The 23,642-nt window shown below is 35.6% G+C and overlaps 1 protein-coding gene across 1 annotated transcript in view; it reads right to left on the bottom strand.

Moving 5' to 3' along the window:
* LOC149798570 (diacylglycerol kinase delta-like) overlaps window positions 1-22,559 on the bottom strand; it is a 241,883-nt gene extending 219,324 nt beyond the window's left edge. Inside the window, exons 1-3 of the mRNA XM_089957383.1 lie at window positions 22,405-22,559; window positions 11,250-11,294; window positions 9,435-9,497 (exon numbers count right to left, since the gene is read on the bottom strand). Of these exons, the coding sequence (XP_089813509.1) occupies window positions 9,435-9,497; window positions 11,250-11,294; window positions 22,405-22,554 (258 nt within the window). The 5' untranslated portion in view covers window positions 22,555-22,559. The remainder of the gene's footprint in view (window positions 1-9,434; window positions 9,498-11,249; window positions 11,295-22,404) is intronic.
* Window positions 22,560-23,642: the final 1,083 nt, after the last annotated feature.

A 23,642-nucleotide genomic window follows, 5' to 3' on the forward strand; every position in this document is an offset into this window, starting at 1 on the left:
GTTTGTAAACGCCCCCAAAAACATATGGGATCAAGGATATAAAAAATGCACAAAACTTAATTATTACATTCATCAATTTATAATTTCTAAACTTAATGTCGCCATAAAGTCCCAAATGATGCCAACTTGTTGGCATTTCAAATCAAACAGAAGTTTTTCTCGTAATACTGACAGCATATTTGCATCGGCTAAAATTTCAAGCAACATGTGATTTTAGTTCACCATTTTTAATAATCTTAATCATTCCGATGGAATATGGTGGAAGCTTAAATCTATGTGAATTCTAGCACTGCCACTGCACAACGGAACACAACAATATTCGTCATGATTTTTTCCCTTGCCAGTATCAATTATATCAGCCATGGTTGCGAGGTAAAATGAAGCAGGTGCCTAGCTTAGCCTCATTTTGGATTCATTGACTGAGGGTCACATGAATACATGAATACATTCTGAGAATGGTCTATACATGTGTACACCTAATAACAGGTTGACTACACATTGGACTAACTGACTAAATTATCAGCCAAACAAACAAAGCTACGGTAATACGATCTGTTGATGTTTGCTCTACAAATTCAAACATGACCAAGAAATCACTAACTGGTTTAGTTCCTGTGAGGGAGTGGTTCATCAGGCCAAATTTGTGCTCTGAACTGTGTGGCACAGGAAATGCCGCTTGACTTTCTTGATCAAGACAGGATGTACTGCAGTTCTGATATTTATAGTACTTGTGCTTCTTCTAATGCAGTTCTTCTCAGTTCAAAGTCTGTAGTTCCAGTGTGGATGAGACTCTTCCAGGTGGAGCAATCCTGTGTGAGATCTTCCCAAGAATCAAGGTCAATGCTGAAGTGTGGCATCATTTGTGGGCATCACTGAAGCATCTCTTTTGTCACTCTGAGAGTGCTTTCCTGCCTTCAGCTAGCTGAAGAGGATCTCTTTGGGTAGTCACTCTTCTGACATCCTGGTGGCATGGCCTGCCAATCTCAACTTTGATTTCATCAGTAGAGGGTGGATGCTTGGAATGCCTGCTCATGTGAGAACTTCAGTGTTTGTGACCCTGTCTGACAATCTTATCCTCCTCAGTTTCCTCATGCAGTCCATGTGAAAATGGTTCAGCTTCTTGGCATGGTGTCTCTACACTGTAATGGTTTTGCAAGCATTCAGCAGGGTCAGCAACACAATGGCTTTGCAGACTCCAGTTCTGTTTGTAACTAACCCCTCTGTGCTCAAACACATTTGCATGTGGTCTGCCAAAGGTCACACTTGTTTTAGCAATTCTGGCATTGGTTTCATCATCAATGTGGACTGTACGTGAAGGCAGGTTGCCTAGAAGGCCATTTACTGTGAGTGTAGGCTCTGTGTAAGGCTTTCCTGGTGCAGGTTGGTGCATCACCTCTGTCTTCTAGATACTGACTGTGAGACTGAAATTGTCTCAAAAGCTGAAGAGAAATGATGAATACTCTGCTGCATGTCAGGCTAAGATTTGGCATTCAGGAAACAGTCATCAGCAAATAAGAGACCACAAGCAGTGACTTCCTGTAACTTCATCTTCACCTGTAGTTAGCTTTATAGACTGTGTCTACTCAACCCAGATGTTCACAAGATCACCCACTCTTTTCAATCAAGCATATCAATGCAATTTGTGAAAGGCACTTTAACATCATTTCTGCTTGGTTCCTTTCTGAACTGAATAAATGACAGAACGATTCTTTGAAATGTTAATCAATAATACTGAGTATCATCTGTCTACATATGATATTGCATTTGATGTTGTTGTTATGGGATTTAATGCCTTTTTTCAGCACAAGATAGGCTATACATGGCAGCCAGTATGACTAATGGAGGAAGAACCTGGGAAAACCCCGGGAAGAACCAATAACCCTTGAGAAGCTATGGACAAGCTTTTAATTCTCACATACCCACACTGACCAAGCCCAGGACTCAAACCCAGGCAGACAGAGGTGAAATGACAGCGATCCGTAATGGTAAGCACATTAGACCACTTGGCCAAACAGGGCCACTGATATTGCAGTATCATTTGATCAAAACACCAATGTGAATTAAGGTGCCATTAGTATTAACATTTAAAAGAAAAATTTACATTATGATTACCTTAGAAGTAGTTGTGAAGCAAAGTGGTCTTTACTCAAATCAGTTTATTCAATTAGTTTTGCAAGAAGGTTAATTAGGAAGATTTAATGAAAGAAAATTAATCTGATTGTGGAGGGAAAAAATGTAAATGTAGTTTTAACAATTTTTCAGTCATATCGCTATGATGTCTGCAGTGTGGCAGTTTATAGTAATGTCTAGCACTGTGGCATCATGCCGCAAATATGTAGCATGATGTCCCACCCAATCACATTATCCTGACACCAGGCCAACCAGTCCTAACACTAACCTCTTAATGCTGAGAACCAACCGAGGCAGATGTTTAGTACCATTTTTGTCTTTGGTATGACTTGGCTAGGGATCGAACCCACAACCTCCTGCATCCAATGCAGATGCTCTACCCACTAGGCCACCAGAGCGGTCATTGAGAAAATGACCTAAATGCAAATGCTAACTGGAATGTTGATGCCAGACCAACGGTCAGCTAGAAGAATGCGCATTAACAATTGCTGTGTAATCTGGCAAATTTTTTTTATAAATTAGAAATTAGACAACTAAGAATTCTATACAGGTAAGCTCAGTGAACATACAAACCTATGACTTAACTCGTTCACAGACCTAAATAAATATTTTGTTTCCATCAAATATTGGCAAATTTACACTAAATTATAGTAAATAGTGATAATGAAAACAAGTAATATGGGAAACAGAGGAAATATAGGCTTAGTACATTTCTTTGTGGCCAGAAGGACTAATAGTTTTAGAATTTTTCTTTGTCAGAGACAAATTCTGATCTCATACCTTTAACAAATTTTAACCAGTTAACAAATCACTTTCTACATCCACTTTGTAAAACCCAGAGTAGCAAAACAAGTGAGACAACTCTTGCAGAAACTGTATTTAGAAAAACTGCTGGAGTTGCTTCTCTTGATAAAATGAAATTCCAATATTTTGCACCTTGAGAAAATCATGTGAAATCTACTTAAATTTTTGGTTATATCTTATGAATTTAAAAAACTTTAGTTATTATAACATTTTAAGTTTATTTATTTCTGAGATTAGAAGGCCAAAGATACAGATTATCAGCACTAGATATAATTTCAAAACACAAACAAAACCTGTATCAAGGGTTATAAGAACTCATTATTCTGGGTTTTCTTGAACTTATTCAGCCCCGATCCTTCTTGTAGGTGTGATGAGGCTGTACCCTACTTCAAAACTCTGTAGCATCAAGGTCATTTAAGATGCAACAAAGTGGGTTGTTACAGAAAAGCAGACAGATGTAGCTCTACAATGATACCAAATAATTTGGACTTTCTACTCACATTACAAATTGCAGAGGAAAATAATTATTTGTTGAGACCCATTTTTTTACACCACCGTTGTCAGAATCAGATTTTGTGTCAGGATTTTTTAGTCTTTGGCTTATGATGTAAGGCTGACCGATCTCAACTACACACAGACAGGTGAACCTTTGCAAAAAGTAGGATAAGTTGGGGACTGGGAGTAAGAATTGGCCAGGAGATGAAAATGATGGGTCCAGTAAGCAATAAAAAACAAGAACTCCAATTTTACCTTTCTTCATGCGTGAGCCAAATAGCCAATGAAAAACGATGTTTGTAGCACAACTAGGCTCCAGACTAAAGAAAAAACTCTTGGAAGCAGATGTATTTGGATGTATTCAGAATTAACTTCCCAAATGTGTCTCCTACCCCCATTTCAGTTGAAAATGAGAAAAATCTCCGGGGCCAATTAAGTTAAACATTTCAATGTCATTCAAGAAAAAAATATCTATAAAAGAATTAATTATTTTAGAGTAAAGATACAAAGAAATGCATATTTAATAATCAGCCATAAATGTACTCAGGAAACATTAAAGTTCACTGGAATGCCGAAGAAACTGACCAAAACACAACCCTTAAACTGAACATATGGATGAACAGACAGTCATACTCATAGGGACATACCACATTACCACTGAGACAATAAAAATAATGCTCAACACTGGTCTGCTCATGACATACCAGTGCAATAATATAAAGGGGCATACCACATTACTATTAAGGAAGTGCAAAGAATGCCCAATACTAGTGTGCCCATGAGAGACCAGGGCAATACCAAAATGAGGCATCCCAGATTACTATTGAAGTAGGTTAAAGAATGCTCAATACTATTGAGCCCAAAACTGACAAGAGCAATATGATAATGGGGCATACCACATTACTATTGAGGCAATAAAAAGAATGCTCAATACTAGTGTGCCCAAGATAGAAAAAGGCAACACAATAATGGGGCATACCATATTACTATTAAGGAATTGAAAAGAATGCTCAATACTAGTGTGTCCAAGGCCAACAAGGGCAATACAATAATGGCACATACCACTGAGGCAGTTAAAAGAATTATCAACACTGGAGCGCCCAGGACAGAGAATGGTAGGGAAATAATGGTGCATACCATATTACAATTGAGGCAATAAAAAGAATTCTCCACACTTGAGTGCCCGAGACAAACAAGGGAAATACTATAATAGGGCATACCACATTACATCTATGGCAGCAAAAAGAATGCCCCACACCAGGGTGTCCAAGAAACCTAATCACAACACTTACACTGAACATGGGACAGACGTACAAAGATGGGCAATGCTATATGTCCCTATCACATTACTGCTGAGGTAGTAATAAGAATGATACACACCCAAATAGAACATATGGATGAATTACTGTTGTTGCCATAAAAAGAAAAAACAATGTAATCAATGATTACACAGCTCTCCACCATGAAGTCTTTGGTAGACTCCAGCAGCCATTGTAAATACTGATTATCATTGAAACTAAAGTGATCTCTACAACTATGGCTGTCAAGTTTACAAACAAGATTCCCTCGATGGGAATGACATTCTACTGGCAAAAGACAATTTTCCAAAATCCAAAATAACTCATTTTTTTCTGCGTATTGATTCTTCTTAACTGCTGAATATAGAAAACCATCTATTTTATTTACCAGAAATTCCAACATACCAAATTTGGTAGAAAAAACATTTTCGTACATATCACAGTTAACATGTTCACAAAATATATATATGTGTGCAGTACAAAATTCTTTGTCATTGCATTTGACATTGAACCTAACATAATGAATAGAAAATCAATGTCAAGATACACCCACATTCTAACATAATTAATATGGTACCAAAAAATTAAGACTATAATTTTTAAGTGGCATGATTCAAGGTATTCATTAGATGATTCCATAAACTAAATCTGATTAAAAAGAACTTGTTTGTGTTACCACGTTCACAAGCCAGAAGAGCTAAAGCTCCGAGTAAAGACCTCAAACATAAAAATTAATGTCAGAGCACTATCAACTAAAAAACGGCTAAATACAAAGTCTGGTCACAAATTAAACTCTACATGTGCGGAGGCTGTAGGTCTGAACCCTAAGTCATACCAAATACTTATAAAAATGGTACTAGCAGCTACCTTCCTTGGCAATATGATCTTCCATCCAGGAGAAGCAGCATTTTCAAGATTTCAAACATGGCAACTTTGGTGGCTGTCTAGAACCTGCCAGACATGACAAGACTTCTTTTGGTGAAAAGCCCATGGCAATATAAGCATCCAATTGGAAGGATTAGTGATAAATGAGGTCTATCCAAGGTGGGAAAGTGATAACCAGTTTTTCAAGATGTACAATGGCCATACTGGATTCAGATTGGCACCATTTTTCACTTAGTACCAACAAGACATCATGAGAAATCTTTTGGTGAAAACCAGATGTTGGTATGATTATCCATTAAGGAGAAGCAAAAATAACAAGATTTTCAAAACGGATGTTGTTGTTGTCGTTGTAGGGCTTAACGACATATTTCAGTACAAGATAGGCTATACATGGCAGCCAGTATAACTGGTGGAGGAAGAACCCAGGAAAACACCAGGAAGAACCACCAACCCATGAGAAGCTACTGGCAGGCTTTCTCACGTACAAACGTTAGCTGCACCTGAGATTCGAACTCATGCAGACACAGGTGAGATGGCAGTGATCCGTAATGATGAACGCTTTAGACCACTTGGCCGCTCAGGGCCCCAAAATGGATGTCAGACTTGCACTTGCGATAATGGATGGATGGACAACAGGCACCAAGCCATCCCATAAGCTCTTATATTCTATGACCAGAAGAGCAAATAGCTAAAAAAATTAAGCACATCTTTAAAGAAATTAACTGATTCCTTTTGTTTACATTGTCAAAGACAACAATGATGAAGGTGACTTTCTTTAAAAAGAAAGTCAGAAATAATCTGATTCAATGCCAAGTCATGAGGCTGAATAATAAATTATACCTGTTGCTAAAGCATACATGTATCTTATTCCAAAACATGACTTTACAAATTTGTTACATTTTACCAGGACCGTTCCAGTGGCCTAGTGGTCAGAGCATCCACCTTGGATATTGGAGTTTGCAGGTTCGAACCCCAGCCGAGTCATACCAAAGACTTATAAAAATGGTACTAACAGCTGCCTCGCTAGGCACTCAGCATTAAGAGGTTAATGTTAGGACTGGTTGGCCTGGTATCAGGATAGATAATGTGATTGGGTGGGACATTATGCGCCATGTCTGCGGCATGATGTCCCAGTGCTAGACATCACTATGAACTGCCACACTGCAGACATCCTATCGAGATGACTGAAAAATTGTTAAATCTACGTTAAAAATTTAAATCTCACACGTTTTACCAGAAAGGTAGACAGACATCAATAATTTACAGATTCATCACAATGACTTCATTTGAATATGCATTAGTGCACATGTTTGTACCTGGTACCTTGATAAATGACAAATAAGCAGCTTTTTAATGCAATTATTTAGGTAACATTACATTTCCTTTTTTTCCAAATTAATTACTGCTCTAGATTTAACAGTTGCAAAATGTTATTTCTCTGCTGACATATATACCACATGGCACAAGTACACCTGATGTAGGCAGTAATTCAGTACCAGCAGGGGGTCATCTCAAACTACATTTTATGATGCGGCAAAGAAAGCAAAGCCAATATTCACCTATATAAAGCTTATTGTAATTGATTGTGTATGGACACAAATATTTAAATTAATGAACTTGGCACAGACACCTTCAGACTCCACTATGCTGTGCAGTTGCAGGTCACACACACATATCAACGTATCATTGTTAGTTATTCAGTGCACTTTCTGCCATTTTCCTTTTGGCACAGAAGTATGGGAGTTCTGAAAACAATAACTGGACTTGAGTTAGGACTTTTTTGTTAGGACCATAACTGGTTCTTGAGTTAGGACTTTTTTCAGTGGTCATATGATTTGTCTCAAGAGTTATATCTGTGCATCAGATGACTCGACACTGTGCCAGTATTACAACCCGAGTAAACTAACTCTGCTTCACATACACTGCATTTCACCGTCTTGTTTTAAATACTATTTTTACCTCTATGAAATATTTTCAAACTTCAGGTTCACTGAGTTGCCATCCATTTTGATCACCCAGATATTAAACTTTTTTTTCAAGTCACAGTAAAAGTTCCCTTTTGAATAAACACATCTTATTCATACTTCCAAATGTAATGGGTTTTCCGTGTAAGCCAAGATGAATATGGCATAGAAGAATCTATAAGATCTCAAACACTTCATGTTAGCAAACATAAAATGTAGGCCACATTGACATGCCTTGTTGTTGGAATGCACAACACAGACGCATCAAATTATAGTTTTTTGATTCTAACATAAGCATCACCCATCGATATTTGTATGGGCAAAAGTTATATTGGAGACCGACCATCAGCCACTCATGTATCTCGCTCAAGCAAAGTTATTGCATGGAATCAGGATGAGGTGTCGCTGTTCTTACAACAGTATCAAATGCAGATCAGATATGTTACGAGCACAGAGAACATTGCGTGCGGATTTCATTAGTAGGAACACCAAAACTGATAAGTTAGATCAGTAGAATTATCGAATATCATGGTGAATATTCGTGTCCGTAGTTAGTGTGTAGCCTTTGTATGATTTCTTTCTACTCATATTGCATGTAAATATACATATTTGCACATCAGCGCAAATTTTCTGTGAATAAAATCCCAATATTATTCTCAAGCATGGGGGTGTCCCTTTGTGCAGAAAATTTGATGATGCTTCATGGTTCATATATACACATATTTTCCTGCTGGTAGCTAAGAACACATCGATAATGTCAATATGTATTATGCAAGATTTCGACTACTGACCTGATTCTGGACAAAGAAACTGACTGTCTGTTGTGTAACCATTACTCAACTACCCGTTCGTGGTTAAATGGTTAAATTCAAAGGGAATTCTGTGTCCAAGTAGAGATGCCTTTGTTTGCTTTGCACTCAGTGATGTCGCAACCGGGAATCCTAGAGCATCAGGTAAGTGATAAATTACTCCAGGGCAGTTTTCAAAGTAACCAGACTGTATCCAATTGGAACCGAGAGATTCAAAATCTATGGTGGAGTCTCTATAAGCAGTTTGTTCAGACTATGTTCATTTTTCCAATTAGTACATGTTGGATCTTCGCCAAGAGCAGATCGTGAGAAGTCAAAGGCATTAGATGGTACTCCGAGTTTGCACTTGTTAAACGGTGGGAAGGACTTTTAGGAAAATTCTAAGTCTGGATTGTAAATGAAGACTTCTTGAGTTTTCCGGGTGAGAGTTAGAGGCAACACCAGAGAGACAGAAGAGGTCTGGAAGTGCAAGGAGAGCACGGAGGTCAAGGGTACTGGAAGTACCAAAGGAGAGAAACGAGAGGCGGACAGACAAAAGGAACCACTCTCTCTTAAGACTATAATTTCATGTGAGGATAGTAACTGAAAACTGTGAATAGGTCATTGTTTGTATTTGTTGAAAGAAATTGCGGTTGAGAAATGGTCTATGAAATAGCTAATATGTTGATATTATCTTAAACTGTTACACCTTTCAACTTGCTGACTAATTGGGGGCTCTGAACTATATAAATTTTAATTGTCCACCTTCTCCAGTGTTAGAAATAATACTGTAAGAGATCATGACAAATACATTACATGGAGATTTTTTGGGAACTCATTCAAAGATACTCTGGATTGTATCATTGTGTTATATCATAACATCCAAGGCTATTGGAATTCATTTGGAACATTCTGTAGTTTTGGACATTGTGATAGGACATTTAGTATCATTTGGGATTTAATTCACAATACTGCAAATGGACAGACACAGAAACCAATGGAGGTAAAAGAACAACTCCCCTCCAATTCACAGAAACAAGTTAAAAACAAGACCCTGTCTTGTCACCCACCTTGCTGTTCTTTGCATAGTAGAGCTTTCTGCCTTTGAGTTTGAAATATCTCCTCTTCCATCTCTGAAACAGTTTAATAATAATAATAATAATAATAATAATAATATTAATAAACATTACAATCAGAACACAAAACCGAAATAGTTATAAATGACATAAACAATGGAAGAAAAATGGTATCACTTCTTACAAGCTGGGGTATTCTTTGAAGAATTTAAGAAATATATCAAACATTAAGAAAATAAAAGAGAAACCTGAAAAGTGGGAATCTGAATCACAGTTTGCTTAATAAAAGCTCATGACTAATGGTGAAACAAAAAGGCAATGGATTATGCTATCATGAGAGAATAATCTATTTCATAAAAATAACAAGCATGACAGGCACAAAAGCCTGCGCCGAGAAGAAAAGGAAAACAAGGGTCATAACTCTCCACAAAATGTAGTGGAAGATAACAAAAACATTAAAAAGGAAGCACATTCAGGTGGCTAAGACAGAATAAGTTGAAAATATTCCCAAGTTAAATTACACGATTTGGGTTTTAACATGCAATTTTCAATGTGGATTTCCAATTAATCAACAAGCACCAAAACTCTCAAAAATGGAGTAGAAAAGATGAAACACAAAGCCAAATTTATGTCAATTAGATAGTTATGCATACAAATTTGCATCGGGATTTCTTCAATGGTTCCTTAGCTGTTTACATCAGTGAAATTATTAACCTGATCAACAATTCTTCTAAACTGTAGTACCAGTTCAAGTGAGTAAACTCATGAAAATCATATCAACCTCTATTCGACAGAATTCACGCCAAATTGCATCAGGGTATCTGGAAAGAGTTCATCCGCTATCCTGAATACGTACACTGCCAAACTAAAGGCATGAAATATATCGTCAATATTCATAACAGTCAAAACTAAAGACACATCTAAGTCTGTTTGACCACACTAACCCTGGAGATTTTGGTCATTTTTGCCAGAAATGCTAGTAAGAAAGACATTTTGAGGGCTGTTTCTGAATTCATCCCAATAAATGTTCTTCCATGAGATTTCCTTTAAATAAATGTCTAGTTGTGTTAGAGACATCATTTTTCATTGGCTATTTCACTCGTGCATGCGCAGAAAGGTAAAACTTGGGAGTTCTTTTTTTTTTTTTTTTTTTTGCTTATTGGACCAATCATTTTCGTGATCTGGCCACTATTTACTTGAAATCCCCAACTTATCTTACTCTTTGCAACGGTGCACCTGTCTGTGTACAGTTCAGACCGGTCTGCCTTAGATCTGACGTCAAAAAGTCTAAAATCCGGACAAAAAAAAAATGTTTTTCCCTCTGTATTTTGTAATGCAGTTAGAAAGTCCAGATAAGTTGGTGTCCTTGCAGAGCTACATCTGTCTACTTTTCTGTAATACCACCCATTTTGGTGTATCTTAAATGACCTCGATGCTTTAGAGCTTGGAAACAGAGTACTACCTTCTGACGCTCAAATGTGGCATCAGGGGTTAATGAGTTAACAAAATTACATTCAATGGTTCCTAAGCTAGTGTATGCAGGTTACAAGAAAATTAATGCAGGAAAGAGGAAACTTGGCACTTGTACAAGAATTATGTCAACGAGTTTCTGAGCTGTTGTTACAGGCAGTTAGTACAGACAGACTAAAGTATGACACTTATGTGACTCTGGCATTCTAATACAGGCTTTCAAAAAGGATTTATTGCAAATAAAATTTCCTGTTAGAAAAACTATAGACCCATCAACAAGCAAGTTCATCATTTTAAAATTATTTTCATAAAAAAACATGTATCATTTAAAATTCATACCTGAAAATTGGTTTGCTTCATCAAATAGCCAGCTTTTGTGCAGATCTGAAATAAATGTAATTGATAAAAAAACGTGTTATTTTGATAGATGAAAAAAGCATGTAATTTTGATGAAATAGATGAAAAAAACATGTGATTTTGATGAAAAGGACGAGATGTCATTTTTCATGAAAAAGATAATAAAGCATGACAGATTCATTCAAGAGATTAGGAGAGAAATGTGTAATCATGAAAAAATAAAAAAAGCAATTAATCTTAATAAAATATATAACAAAGGCATGGTATTTTCATGAAACAGAAAAGACATGCTTGGCATTTTAATGAAATAGAATGGTTTAAAAAGTGTAAGAATCATCTACTTATATAAAAAGTAGACAATCTAGAAGATTAGTGGCTTAAATTCTACATTTTTGACTTGGTAACCAGAGGAATTACAATGAAAAGGTTTAAAAGTGCACTAGACCTCAAGTTTCAGTAGTCCTAAGTGACTTGCATTAAAGTAGTCCCTACTTGCAAGCGACCTGCATTAAAACGTCACCGAGACTGGTCTGTACAGTATTAATGGATAATACATAAATTGTAGATCTTGAGACTTGGAATGAATCAAACCATAAATATGGAGACACAGAGTCTACTTGTGCCTAGGGTGCAACAATTGATTATAAGCCAAATAATGACTCCTGCATGACACTACATATACACAAAAAACAACTGATTACAATGACACTATATATACACACAAAACAATCAATTATAATATGACACTACATATACACACAAAACAATCAATTATAATGACACTATATATACACACAAAACAATCAATTATAATATGACACTACATATACACACAAAACAATCGATTATAAGCCAAAAAATCACTTCTGCATGACACTACATATACACACAAAACAATCGATTATAAGCCAAATAATCACTCCTGCATGACACTACATATACACACAAAATAAACATAATTGATAAGCTTGATATCATATTATTGCTTGTTCTTTCTAAATAAAATGTTGGTATTAGATAAATATACCACAGGAAACAAAGGTTTTGCACTTTAACTTTTCACAAATTATTTTATCAATGAAAAGGTTTTGAGTTATTGTTGCAGATTTGCACCATCTTTCCCACTTAATATTACACTCATTTGATGAGGTGATGAAAGTTGAGCCAGGCAAAAATTTTAACAGACGGTAAACTGTATGTAACATAAAAATTCACAACCAGTAAACAGCCTGAAGCCAGTACATCTCTAAATCTACTGGTGGAAGGCATGATCCAGACTGGTATCAAACCAGTATCTACTATTGATGGGAATGATCCACAATGATATACAACTAGGATCTGCTGTAGGCACACATGATCCAGACTGGTATCCAACTGGGATAGATGAGCTAAGTCTCCAAATATATTACTGTAACATATCCCCAGCTTTTTCCTGTATACGTTAGCTGTACAACTAAGAACTAGCTATGGAGACTGAATGACACTCTGTTTAACGAGGGTTTTGAAAACTTCTTACCAATTGTCAAGGAACTGCTAATTTGTAATTTATGTGCAACGTTTGATGCACAAATGATCAAATATGCAAGGAATATTCTGATTTGGTAACTTCATAAAAATTCACCCATTAAGAAGACCAGGTCTATTTGTATGATCCACCACTATCACTCTTACATCACTGTGGCACAAATATTCAAAACTGCAATAGACCTGGGAATATTTCTGTTACATTTGGTGCCTATCATAACCATATGAGACCACGTAATGATCTTCTTGTTGTTGTTGTTGGGTTTAACGCCGTTTTTCAGCATACTATAGGCTATACATGGCGGCCAGTATTAATGGTGGAGGAAGAACCCGGGAAAACCCCGGGAAGAACCACCGACCCACGAGAAGCTACTGGCAAGCTTTCTCACATACCCACATTGGCTGAATCCGAGACTCGAACCAGCGAAGATAGAGGTGAGATGGCAGTGATCCGTAATGGAGAGCGCTTTAAACCACTCGGCCACTCAGGGCCCCGTAATGATCTTGCAACCAAAAGTCTCTCAGTGAAATTGTCTGGGGTATACCTGGTGAGTTACATTAAGTGTCTCTGAAAAGCCAGGGAACAACAGAGCAGAACTGGCCAACATTGTTGGTTCTGTGTTCCTAGCCATGGACCATGTTTCAACTAAAAGACAGCAAGGACCCAGACCGTCTGGTGCTACATATAGCTAACTTGAAGGCCACTACAGGAAACATTTCTGATAAGCAAGTGGTAAATACAACTGAAATGGCTGGAAATGTTGCATCACACAGCTCAGTTAAAGTTGGTAGTGCACTCATCTAGAGTTGGGATGGTCCTAGGTTTAATCCCTGGTTTAGATAAGAATTATTTTAACCTCATAATTATGAATCACATACACAGACCCACATGTGTACTCACACATATACACACAGACACAATCACATCCTCGACAAAAATTATATTTGCTAACTTACCAATTGTAATAGGTTTGTTTCCATCACCAGGTCTAACAGGTCCGTTTCCATTTCCACAATTTTACCTGTAGACAAGTCAGCCCTTCTATGGCAAATAATTAAAGGGCAATGCTCTTTCACTTTATGATGAGTTTCTTGTGTATTTGTCAGCATTCTATTAGATATATTATTAACAACTAATCATTTACTCATTCCTATTATCAAACTCTCAGTCTATGGTCTAATTCTGTAACCAACACCTGCGGCTGATCAACCACGCAATGACTTAGTTAAAATTGTTAGAAAAGTACATGTAGCACACAGGTTTTCACTAAACAAATTAAAATCAAATAGCGGTTCTATTGCAGTCTCAAAAGAAAATCATTTTTTTTCATCTCTAATTTGTTTCTGTAGATTTGCTAACCAGAGAATAAAGTTACTTGCAATAAACAGAAGGCAGCATGAAAGCCAACAGAAAATAAAGGTCCATTTACCTCAGCCTCTTTGGCTTTGTGTAAGATGACAAAGCAAACAAGTGTGATTATGCATGGTTCTAGAAAGACTGATATGGTAAAAAGTCTTGGTGCATCAGAACTTGCAACTAATGCACATTATTCAAATGTCTTGCTTAACAGTCAATGTAGTTAACTGAAATTTAGTGCAGACATAATTTTTCTTCTTTCAGTCAGTGACCATGACCTGTGACCTCAGATCAAAACGGTTCTTCCATAGCAAAGGTTGGTCCTGGTACAGGATGTAAAACCAGTGTTATTGTCCAGAAACCATTTTTGCTATTGCAGTGAGCAACCTTGGCATCTGACCTTTTGACTCCAAAATCAATCAGCTTCTTCCTTGCCCCAAGTGCAAACCACCTGACCTATAAAGTCTTGAACAGGTATGTGACGTACATCTGACTGATGTATTTGCAATCATCATTTGTGACGTACATCTGACTGATGTATTTGCAATCATCATTTTTATTCTTTCCATATCGATATGAGCAAAATAAAGTCAAACCAAAGAATTTATTAAACTTCTATTAAATGGACTAAATTAGGAAAATTATAACAATCTTTTCAGAAATTTATTTTACATCAAGTAATGTCATTAATTTCCATCTTGCTAATTTGGAATATCCATTACTCTGATAAACTAGTTGTTTGTTGCCCAAATTCTAACTCATCCATTCAAACTGGAGATTATCCAAGCATTTTTCTTGCTGTACAAGAGTTTGTACCTTCAGGGGAAAAAAAAATAAAGCAGGGAGGAGTATTGTATAAATAAGCAAGGACTTTCTGTTCCTGCCTGTTTATATTGACACGTGTGCATGAAGTGTGCCATCAATGACTATGCTTCTCTAATTCAGGTACCTGACTTGTTATACAATACAATTACAATACATCCTCCATTAGCTATTTGTTACAAACAGACCAAACCCTACACAAGTCACTGCATCAAACAATGTACAGAAAAGTCACAACATTACATAATGTGTGCCACGGATGATGGATATCCATACTTAAGCTGGTCCACAAAACACAAGAACTGAGTATGATCTGGACAAAATGGAAATAAAAAAATGGACTGCCATGAAATCCAGGCAACCGACACATCTGCAAACACAAAAACAATCACCTAGCACAGTGCATATTTACAATTTTAAGACAGAAAGTCTCATTTTCAAACCCTTTATGTCCTTAAGAGAAATTATTTCTATTTTCAAGTCTGCAACACTCAAGTTTCCTTGAAAAACCAAATAAACTACATTGGAAATCTGGGGGGATTCTCAAATTAAGACAGTTGTTTTAAATAATTTTGAAGTATCAGAGATCTCGGAAACACTTAATTATGCATATTTGGACGCCAATTTCTGATCTGAGACGCAGAAAATCACTGAGGCGGGAGTGTTCCATATGCATGTAATACTTGAAATTAAGTGCCCCTGTAGCACGAAAGATGAAACAGAGCTGGAAATTCTATCTTAAATTGAAAGACGGAATAGTGAAGTTGAACCACAAACATGTCTAATGGAAATGAGGTTATTTATGACAAACAGATAATATTGTGATTACAAAAACTAATATTTTGTATATCCCCAAGAATATCATCGTGAAAGAGTACTTTCAGACAATGATATTCAGGATAAAATATAACTTACATAATTAAAAAGTCATCATATGTATATTGTACAACTTTTATATAGTACAATACTTTTTGTGAAAGCAAGTGCTTGTGCCAAAGACAGCTGACAAACCAATGTTAATTAGTATAGTCAAATATTGTATTTGTGATGGACAAAGGATATTACAGAACAAAAAAGAAAACTGATCAAAGATGTTTCATCTTCTGTGTATTAAAATGAAACATGTGCCTAATGGAAAATGACTTTTTGTCAAATGTCAAAACCAAGCATTTTTGAAATGGTTCTAGAAGTACAGTATAAATTATATATTAACAACTGACTCTTTAAACTGAAAGATAATACATTGAAAATCATTACATGCTTCACTTGTGAATCCATTTGTTTATGCATCTGTTTACTTATGGATCTATTTGTTTATGAAAGAATAATAGATGATTGAAATTTTAATGTGAACACGGTCTTATGACATGCCCAGCAGATTGCGATTATCCTTATGCAAAAAATAAGAAATACCTTGATAATTAGGAAATCCTTATACAGAAAATAAGACATACCTTGATAATTAGGAAATCCTTATGCAGAAAATAAGACATACCTTGATAATTAGGAAATCCTTATACAGAAAATAAGACATACCTTGATAATTAGGATATCCTTATGCAGAAAATAAGACATACCTTGATAATTAGGAAATCCTTATGCAGAAAATAAGACATACCTTGATAATTAGGAAATCCTTATGCAGAAAATAAGACATACTTTGATAATTAGGAAATCCTTATGCAGAAAATAAGACATACCTTGATAATTAGGATATCCTTATGCAGAAAATAAGACATACCTTGCTTATTAGGATATCCTTATGCAGAAAATAAGACATACCTTGATAATTAGGATATCCTTATGCAGAAAATAAGACATACCTTGCTTATTAGGATATCCTTATGCAGAAAATAAGACATACCTTGCTTATTAGGATATCCTTATGCAGAAAATAAGACATACCTTGATAATTAGGATATCCTTATGCAGAAACTAAGATTACCTTGATAATCATCTGGGAAGAACAAAACTGTTAGGTACCTTTTTTGTGTCTAGGAAAACAAAATAGTGAACATGGAAGTGCACACGTTTGATGAAGTCAAGTGAAAACAACCTACAGAAACAGATTACATATTATTTGCTTATGAGAGCACATATAACAGGATGCAAAAGCCAATGTGTTAATAGGTCTTCAAACCATGACTCCCATCTGTGTGCACTAAAGTGGCATGTTAAGCCTCACTGGCTATATCATTTAGGTATTGTTAGATTTCTTTGCTGATTTGTTTTTAGTTTTAACTGCATATTTAATGTATTAATGAATACACCATGCATAAACTTCTTTCCAAACGACACAATGAGGCAGCCAACACATGGTTTGGACAAGTGAATGTACTAAACCCATGACAACTGTATCACAAGTCCAACCGAATTATTGGGGCTCACACCAATGTACAATAACACCACAACCTAACCGGTGTTTCTTAGACATTAAGTGGGAGCGAAGTCCCTTAGTCAAGAATACACCAAGGCAGCATATCACACTTACGCCAAGAATAAGAACTATTAATGTATATTCAGTTGAAATAGGTCTATTATTATAACAAGAAGAATCTTTTAATAATTAATGTAACTTTAAAACATAGATATTAAGTGCTATAAGTATGTAGCTTTCTTACTAAGTACATTACATATACTTCTCACAAAATATTCTCAAACACTGCCATTTTGGTGTGATTTTTCTCAGAGCCATAATAAAAAAGTACATTTCTTTTCTTATATTGATATATTGAAACAATAAATTATGAATGTGTGCTTCAGCTGAGACAATGAACTATTGGAACAGTAAGCAAAATTTTGTTTCGTTCAAGAAACATCCCCACTTGTAACAACTTGAACATACTTTGGCATACCATCACATTTCAACAAATTCAAATGTATGTCAATGAAACATGAAAATGATCCATTTGTTAGTGTCACTAGGATAAAAAGAGTCTCTGCTAGGCTTCACATTCGTTGCAAATTTCAAAGAATTTTGAAAGTGGCTTTTTTTTTACTGACTGGCTAAAGTTGCTAGCGATTTTTTTTATAAAGGTAAATTTTTTATTTTGCATTGATATAAGCGACTCAGGCCACTTAATATCTGATTTCACTATCTGCAGTAGTCAGTGGACCATATCAGTAGACGATAAGATTCAAACATGACTACAGCTAACTGCAAGCTGTCAGTCAGTTTTGAGAAGCAATTAAATGTGATTAGAAGGAAATAAGGAAGGACTGGGAGAAATACAGTGAAACCCTGCTATAACGCGATAATTGGGATAAAAAAATTGGATCGCGTTAATATCGGGGTCGCGTTAATGCGGGGCTTTACAGTATTTTAATTTTTTTCAGAGAACAACTCATTGGCACATATACGTGTATTCATGTCTAATGTATATGATGAATAGAGTATCAGCACCGCTTACTATCATGCCATCGTGGCATGCAGTTCATCCATAATGCATGTAATTCCATTGAAAAATTGCACACAGATTTACAATATTCAATAATTTTGTCCCAGATCATTGTGTCCGAATTCAAAGTTTAATATACAGCATGAACAGAGTATTAATACTGTTTACTTGCTGTCTGATATCGTACCGTTGGGGCTTACAATTAATCCATAATACAAGTAATTCCATTGCAAAAATTGCACACATATTTAAACTATTCAATAATTTTGTCACACATCATTATGTGTCTGAATTCAATGGGAAAAATTACAGCAGAATTATGCCAAGAAAGATGAAGCACATGTATGGTTCATTACGTTCCAGGGTCTATGAACATTGTGTACAAATTTCATACTGCTAAAATTTTCTCATATGCATTTCCGTGTACATTTATCCATTGCAAATTTCCAATAATTAACGCTTGTACACATATTCGTTTGAACAACTACAGCAAGAATAATTAAAAATCAACACATGCTTTCAGCGTGCATATAACTTTTACTTTAAATTTTGTGAATATAAAAAAAAAATGTGTGAAAACTACTATCCTAATCAATGCACAAAGTGCAGAGAACAACTTGCGTTTGTGAACTTGTTTTTCCATAACAGTAAAATATTTTTATGAAAAATAGGAAATTAATAACGAGTTCATAAACAAACACCATACCCACGTAAAACCAAAGAACTAAGTGCAGTAGGCCTGCAATGGTCATAAGTCACTTTTATAAAAAACTTTTAAGCTGAATGCATGTACAATTTCATACCCTTTAAATTTCCAGCTAATAAAGCGGACATTATTTACTGGTCAACTGATTGGGTCTAATAACATCGCCAAGCCTAGCAATCATGTTGGCGGCTTTCATTTTTTGATGTTTATTAAATTGTGAGAATCTTTTATCAACCACCACATTGTCTGATGCTTGGTTGTGTATGCAGTTAAAGAAGAATCACATGTTGGCTATTGTTTAAGCAACGATTGTATACAGAATTAATTGAAGAATTGAAGACAATCACAAAGACGACTTACTGCCTTTACTCATGGATCAATAATAAGTAACATTTCCGATGTCTATTTTGGCATAACACTTCAAGAACCTGGCAAAATTGTTCAATTTCAGAATCTACGCCGCGATCGTATTATATTAGAATTCATATGCTAATTCTTCCTCCAAAGGATAATAAATGTTTTACACACTATTTCTCGTACTTTAAAATTTCAGGAACCATGTCATGATTGTATTGTATATGAATTCATATGCGAACTCTTCCCCAAAATGATAATAAATGTTTTACACACTATTTCTCATACTTAAAAACTGTTCAATAGGTCAGCAAAAAGATTCCATTTACTGCAAGCTGTGAGTTACTATGCACTTGGGACAGCTTAGTGTTTTAGCGATTATTTACTTAGATAACATGTTTCTGTTGTCTGAACTAAACACACACAGGATGGCGCTATAAGGATACCAGTCACTGACTGTAAAGGGCCAGAGATGCTTATATCAATGAAAAATAAAAAAATTATTTTATAAAACAAGTCCGTATCAAGCACAGAGAATTTGGCTAATCTAGCTCTGAAAAACAAAAATTTACATCCAGCTGCATCTGAGGCAGCTACCTGGTTACTTGTTGCCGTGATTTCTACTGCATGTAATTAACAGGAGTTCAGTTGCCAGGATCAAAACAAACTTATTAAAATTATATATGTATATCTACTCTTAACCCTTTCATCACTATGAACCAGTTTTCCGGTCTAGGGGAAGTAAGTCTGTCAACCCTATGGACCACTTTACCGGTCTGGGACAGTGTTCTTCTTTAAAGTCATAGTACCCGACTACATAAACTTCGGGATACCTCTAATAACTTCCTTCTTGAAATGTAGATATTATATTTGGATTATCTCGTGAGTTAAGCTTGAATACAACTAGAAATCTCAAGGAAAGAAGGCACTTTTTGAACGTGTTTCGTGAATGGTGAATTTCTATTCAAAATGGCAGAGTTCGAAGCAAGATGAGAATGAAGTGTCAGATTATGAATCATCAAAATATTTAGCTGCTGTGACTTAATACAGTTGATTGAAAATGAGAGAAAACACCTGGAGAGGCACTTGAATGTGCTTGTGGGTGACAGTGATGACGATGAAGAGGACTTTGAAGGTTTTGAACTAGAGGGAGTGTGAACTCCATGTTTTTGTTCTGGATGAAACTTTAAGAACCAAAGGGATTTATTTCAGTTTTCTATGAGAGCTGGACCCACCTGAGTGTTAGATGGCTCAAGAAAAGCTCAGGAATGGTCTCAAATCTTTGATTGAGATGAAGTTTTTGAAAATACTGTCCATGTAACAAAGTAAATAAATAATTGCTTGTGCATTTTACCCGATGTGTTACCTGTTTGCACCTTTATTTTAACAGTTATATGCAAATGTTAGTAAATTAGTCATACAATTTAACTTTTAACCTAATCCAACCAGATATCTTTAAAATTGGTAAAGGTATATTATTTCAAAATCCACAAGTCATTTTGCTTTACAACTCCACAGTTACTTAGTGTTTACAGTTCTATGCCTGCCAAGTTACTTGGTGATACAAGAGTTAAATTTTATGAGAATTTCTATTGATAGGCACAGTGTTTAGAATTTTCAGGAAGGCACTTATGAAATGGTCTTAGGAAACAAATGAGGCAGATATTGATCAGTATTTATAAAGACTAAGCAGGATTTTGTATTATCAGTTATAAAGAAACATTCTTATTCATTCTTACTTTTCATATGCTATACACTGAACTTCACACATATATAATGGTACTGTTATGTTTATTAATAATTATTCTTCTGTTTTTAAATGTAATAAAAACGAAAAAACTGTTTTATTGTCATGTTTATATAGATTAAGAGTAGAGCCAATACACATATATTAAGTCCCTGCATCGTGGCATAAAATGGCTCCTTCGGCTGAAAAGTGGCTCCATATTTTAAAATCAAGTGAATTTCATGGTGCAAAGAAAAATATTTCCAAGGGATATCCTGATAAAGACAGCACAATAAGTGTATTAATTTGTGGATAAGGGCTACCAAGTGTGAAATATTCCTGAAACTTTGACTACTCATTCCAATGTCAAGCGACATCAAAACACGCTACACAAGGCCATTATATAAGCAGTAAGACACAGCACTAAAACACAAATAACATGTGACATGTCTTATACTGTAGGACTACTCCAGCACCCAGCAATGTAAATTATCAGTAAATAACCTGTGTTTGATGTTACAAGTCCAGATTCTTTCAACTTTAAGGTGTGTAGTTTATCTTACATTTATGCAATAAACAGTACAGAATTTTGCTTATTAATCTGGTATTTTCATATGGCCATAATTAACCCCACTTGACATAAGCGAACATTTAACTGAATGGAATAATGTGCTTTTAATTTTCAAAATAATGTAACAAATTGGCACAGTACACCATTTTACTGGCAATTAATTCAGGTGCAGGGTTTCATTTAGAACAGTGCACTATTATATCATGACCAAGGCAACAGCTAATGCAGGCATTCCTTAGAGGTGGGAAAGTTGAATCTGGTGTTATACGAAAAGTCAAATCTATGGGCTTAACAATGGTGCTAATTCTTTTGTATCAAAATCAACATTTAGATATGTCGAATGAAAAGGCGGAAATGTTTCCTCTCCTGCATCTTTATTTACGGTGTTACAGTTCTATATGTAGTCGAATAAGCAAAGATGTAAGTCCCTAGGTCCTCAATTCTTTGAACTGATTTGTATCAGGAAGTGACCTCTCAAACACCATGAAAATTTTGAATATTGAATAGTTTCCATTATACATTAAGACTGTGTTCAGCTGTAAACAAATGCATCATTCAATACATAAAACCGATAAAGTGTACCATCCAGTTTGGTACAGTCATATGTCTGGTCTGACTCAAAAGTCAGCAGCAGTAACAGGGAGCCGCACGTTTGGGGGATCTCTACAACAATACCCACCGAGGTTTTGATCTCTCTGTTGGTTGAGAAGCGTTTGTGAAAGACCTTTGCTGGTTCAGGTTCTGTTTCACTATCCGAAGATTCATCCTGCCCTGTTGTATCGCTATCTTTTTCTGAACTTCTTTTCTCACTTGTCCAACTGGACGCCATCTTGATTTTCCGGGTGAGGTTCCCAAGGGAGGCTATTATTTATTCTTCCGGTTCAGGTAAATCCAAATGTCACATTAGTATAAATAATTAATCATTATACAACCTTCAACCTAATGATAAAAGAAGCTGACGGATGCCTCGCCTTGCGCTCAATAATATCTGAATTCATTCTATTTAATTTCAAACGATATATAATGTAAAAAATTAAAACAATTTTATGGCATTACGGTTTGTTTACCTTAAGCACCGCTCTATATTCCCCGAGAGAACCCCTACAGGTTTAGATCACGACTAAGACGGTTTTAGTAGTAGAAAATTACCTAGTCGTATTGAAAACAACAGGAGGTAAGTGTTTACAGCCCTGAAATCTCGACAGCAAGACCCAGATTGGTCACTGCGGTGGTTGTACCTGTAATAAATTCGTTATAGCTTATCTTGTTGTTTGAGGAAATTGTGATATGTACTGAAGATAACTCACTTGATAATTCTGTAAATCATCAATGCATATATATATATATATATATATATATATATATATATATATATATATATATATATATAATTTAGCAAATATATCGCTTTTGTTATCTGTCTCTACTCATTCTACTCATATTTTTGTCAATCTGTTTGTCTATCTGAGGGCACGGGGTCATGATGATGGTGACAGAGGGGAGGGAAATTTTAGCCGTCTGTATATCCCTTCTGTTCCACACATTACATGGAGTTGATTTTGGCACATATCAAATACTAGTACATGTAGCATTACGAAGTTTTCTTTACAAAAATAATAGGCCCTCAAACGCATAACAAAAACTCAAAGACAGATTCTTAAGATATAACTAAGACGCTAATCCGACTCCCGACGTCGATATAAAAAGCTCTTTATGTGTCCTAAATTGTAATAATTTCCACATAATTAGCCACTTAAAAGAAATGAATAGCACAGTAGAAACTCCATTCATTTAATGTCATAAACAGTGTTAGTTATAATATGAAAAAGTGATATCCTCTTCTGAAATATGTGAGATATATTTTAATCTAGGTTCATTTCGTCAGTTTCTTCAAGAATAAATCAAATTCCTTTATGT

Source organism: Sinohyriopsis cumingii, chromosome 5 (assembly GCF_028554795.1).
Source record: "Sinohyriopsis cumingii isolate HCF-2022 chromosome 5, ASM2855479v2, whole genome shotgun sequence".
NCBI lineage: Eukaryota > Metazoa > Mollusca > Bivalvia > Unionida > Unionidae > Sinohyriopsis > Sinohyriopsis cumingii.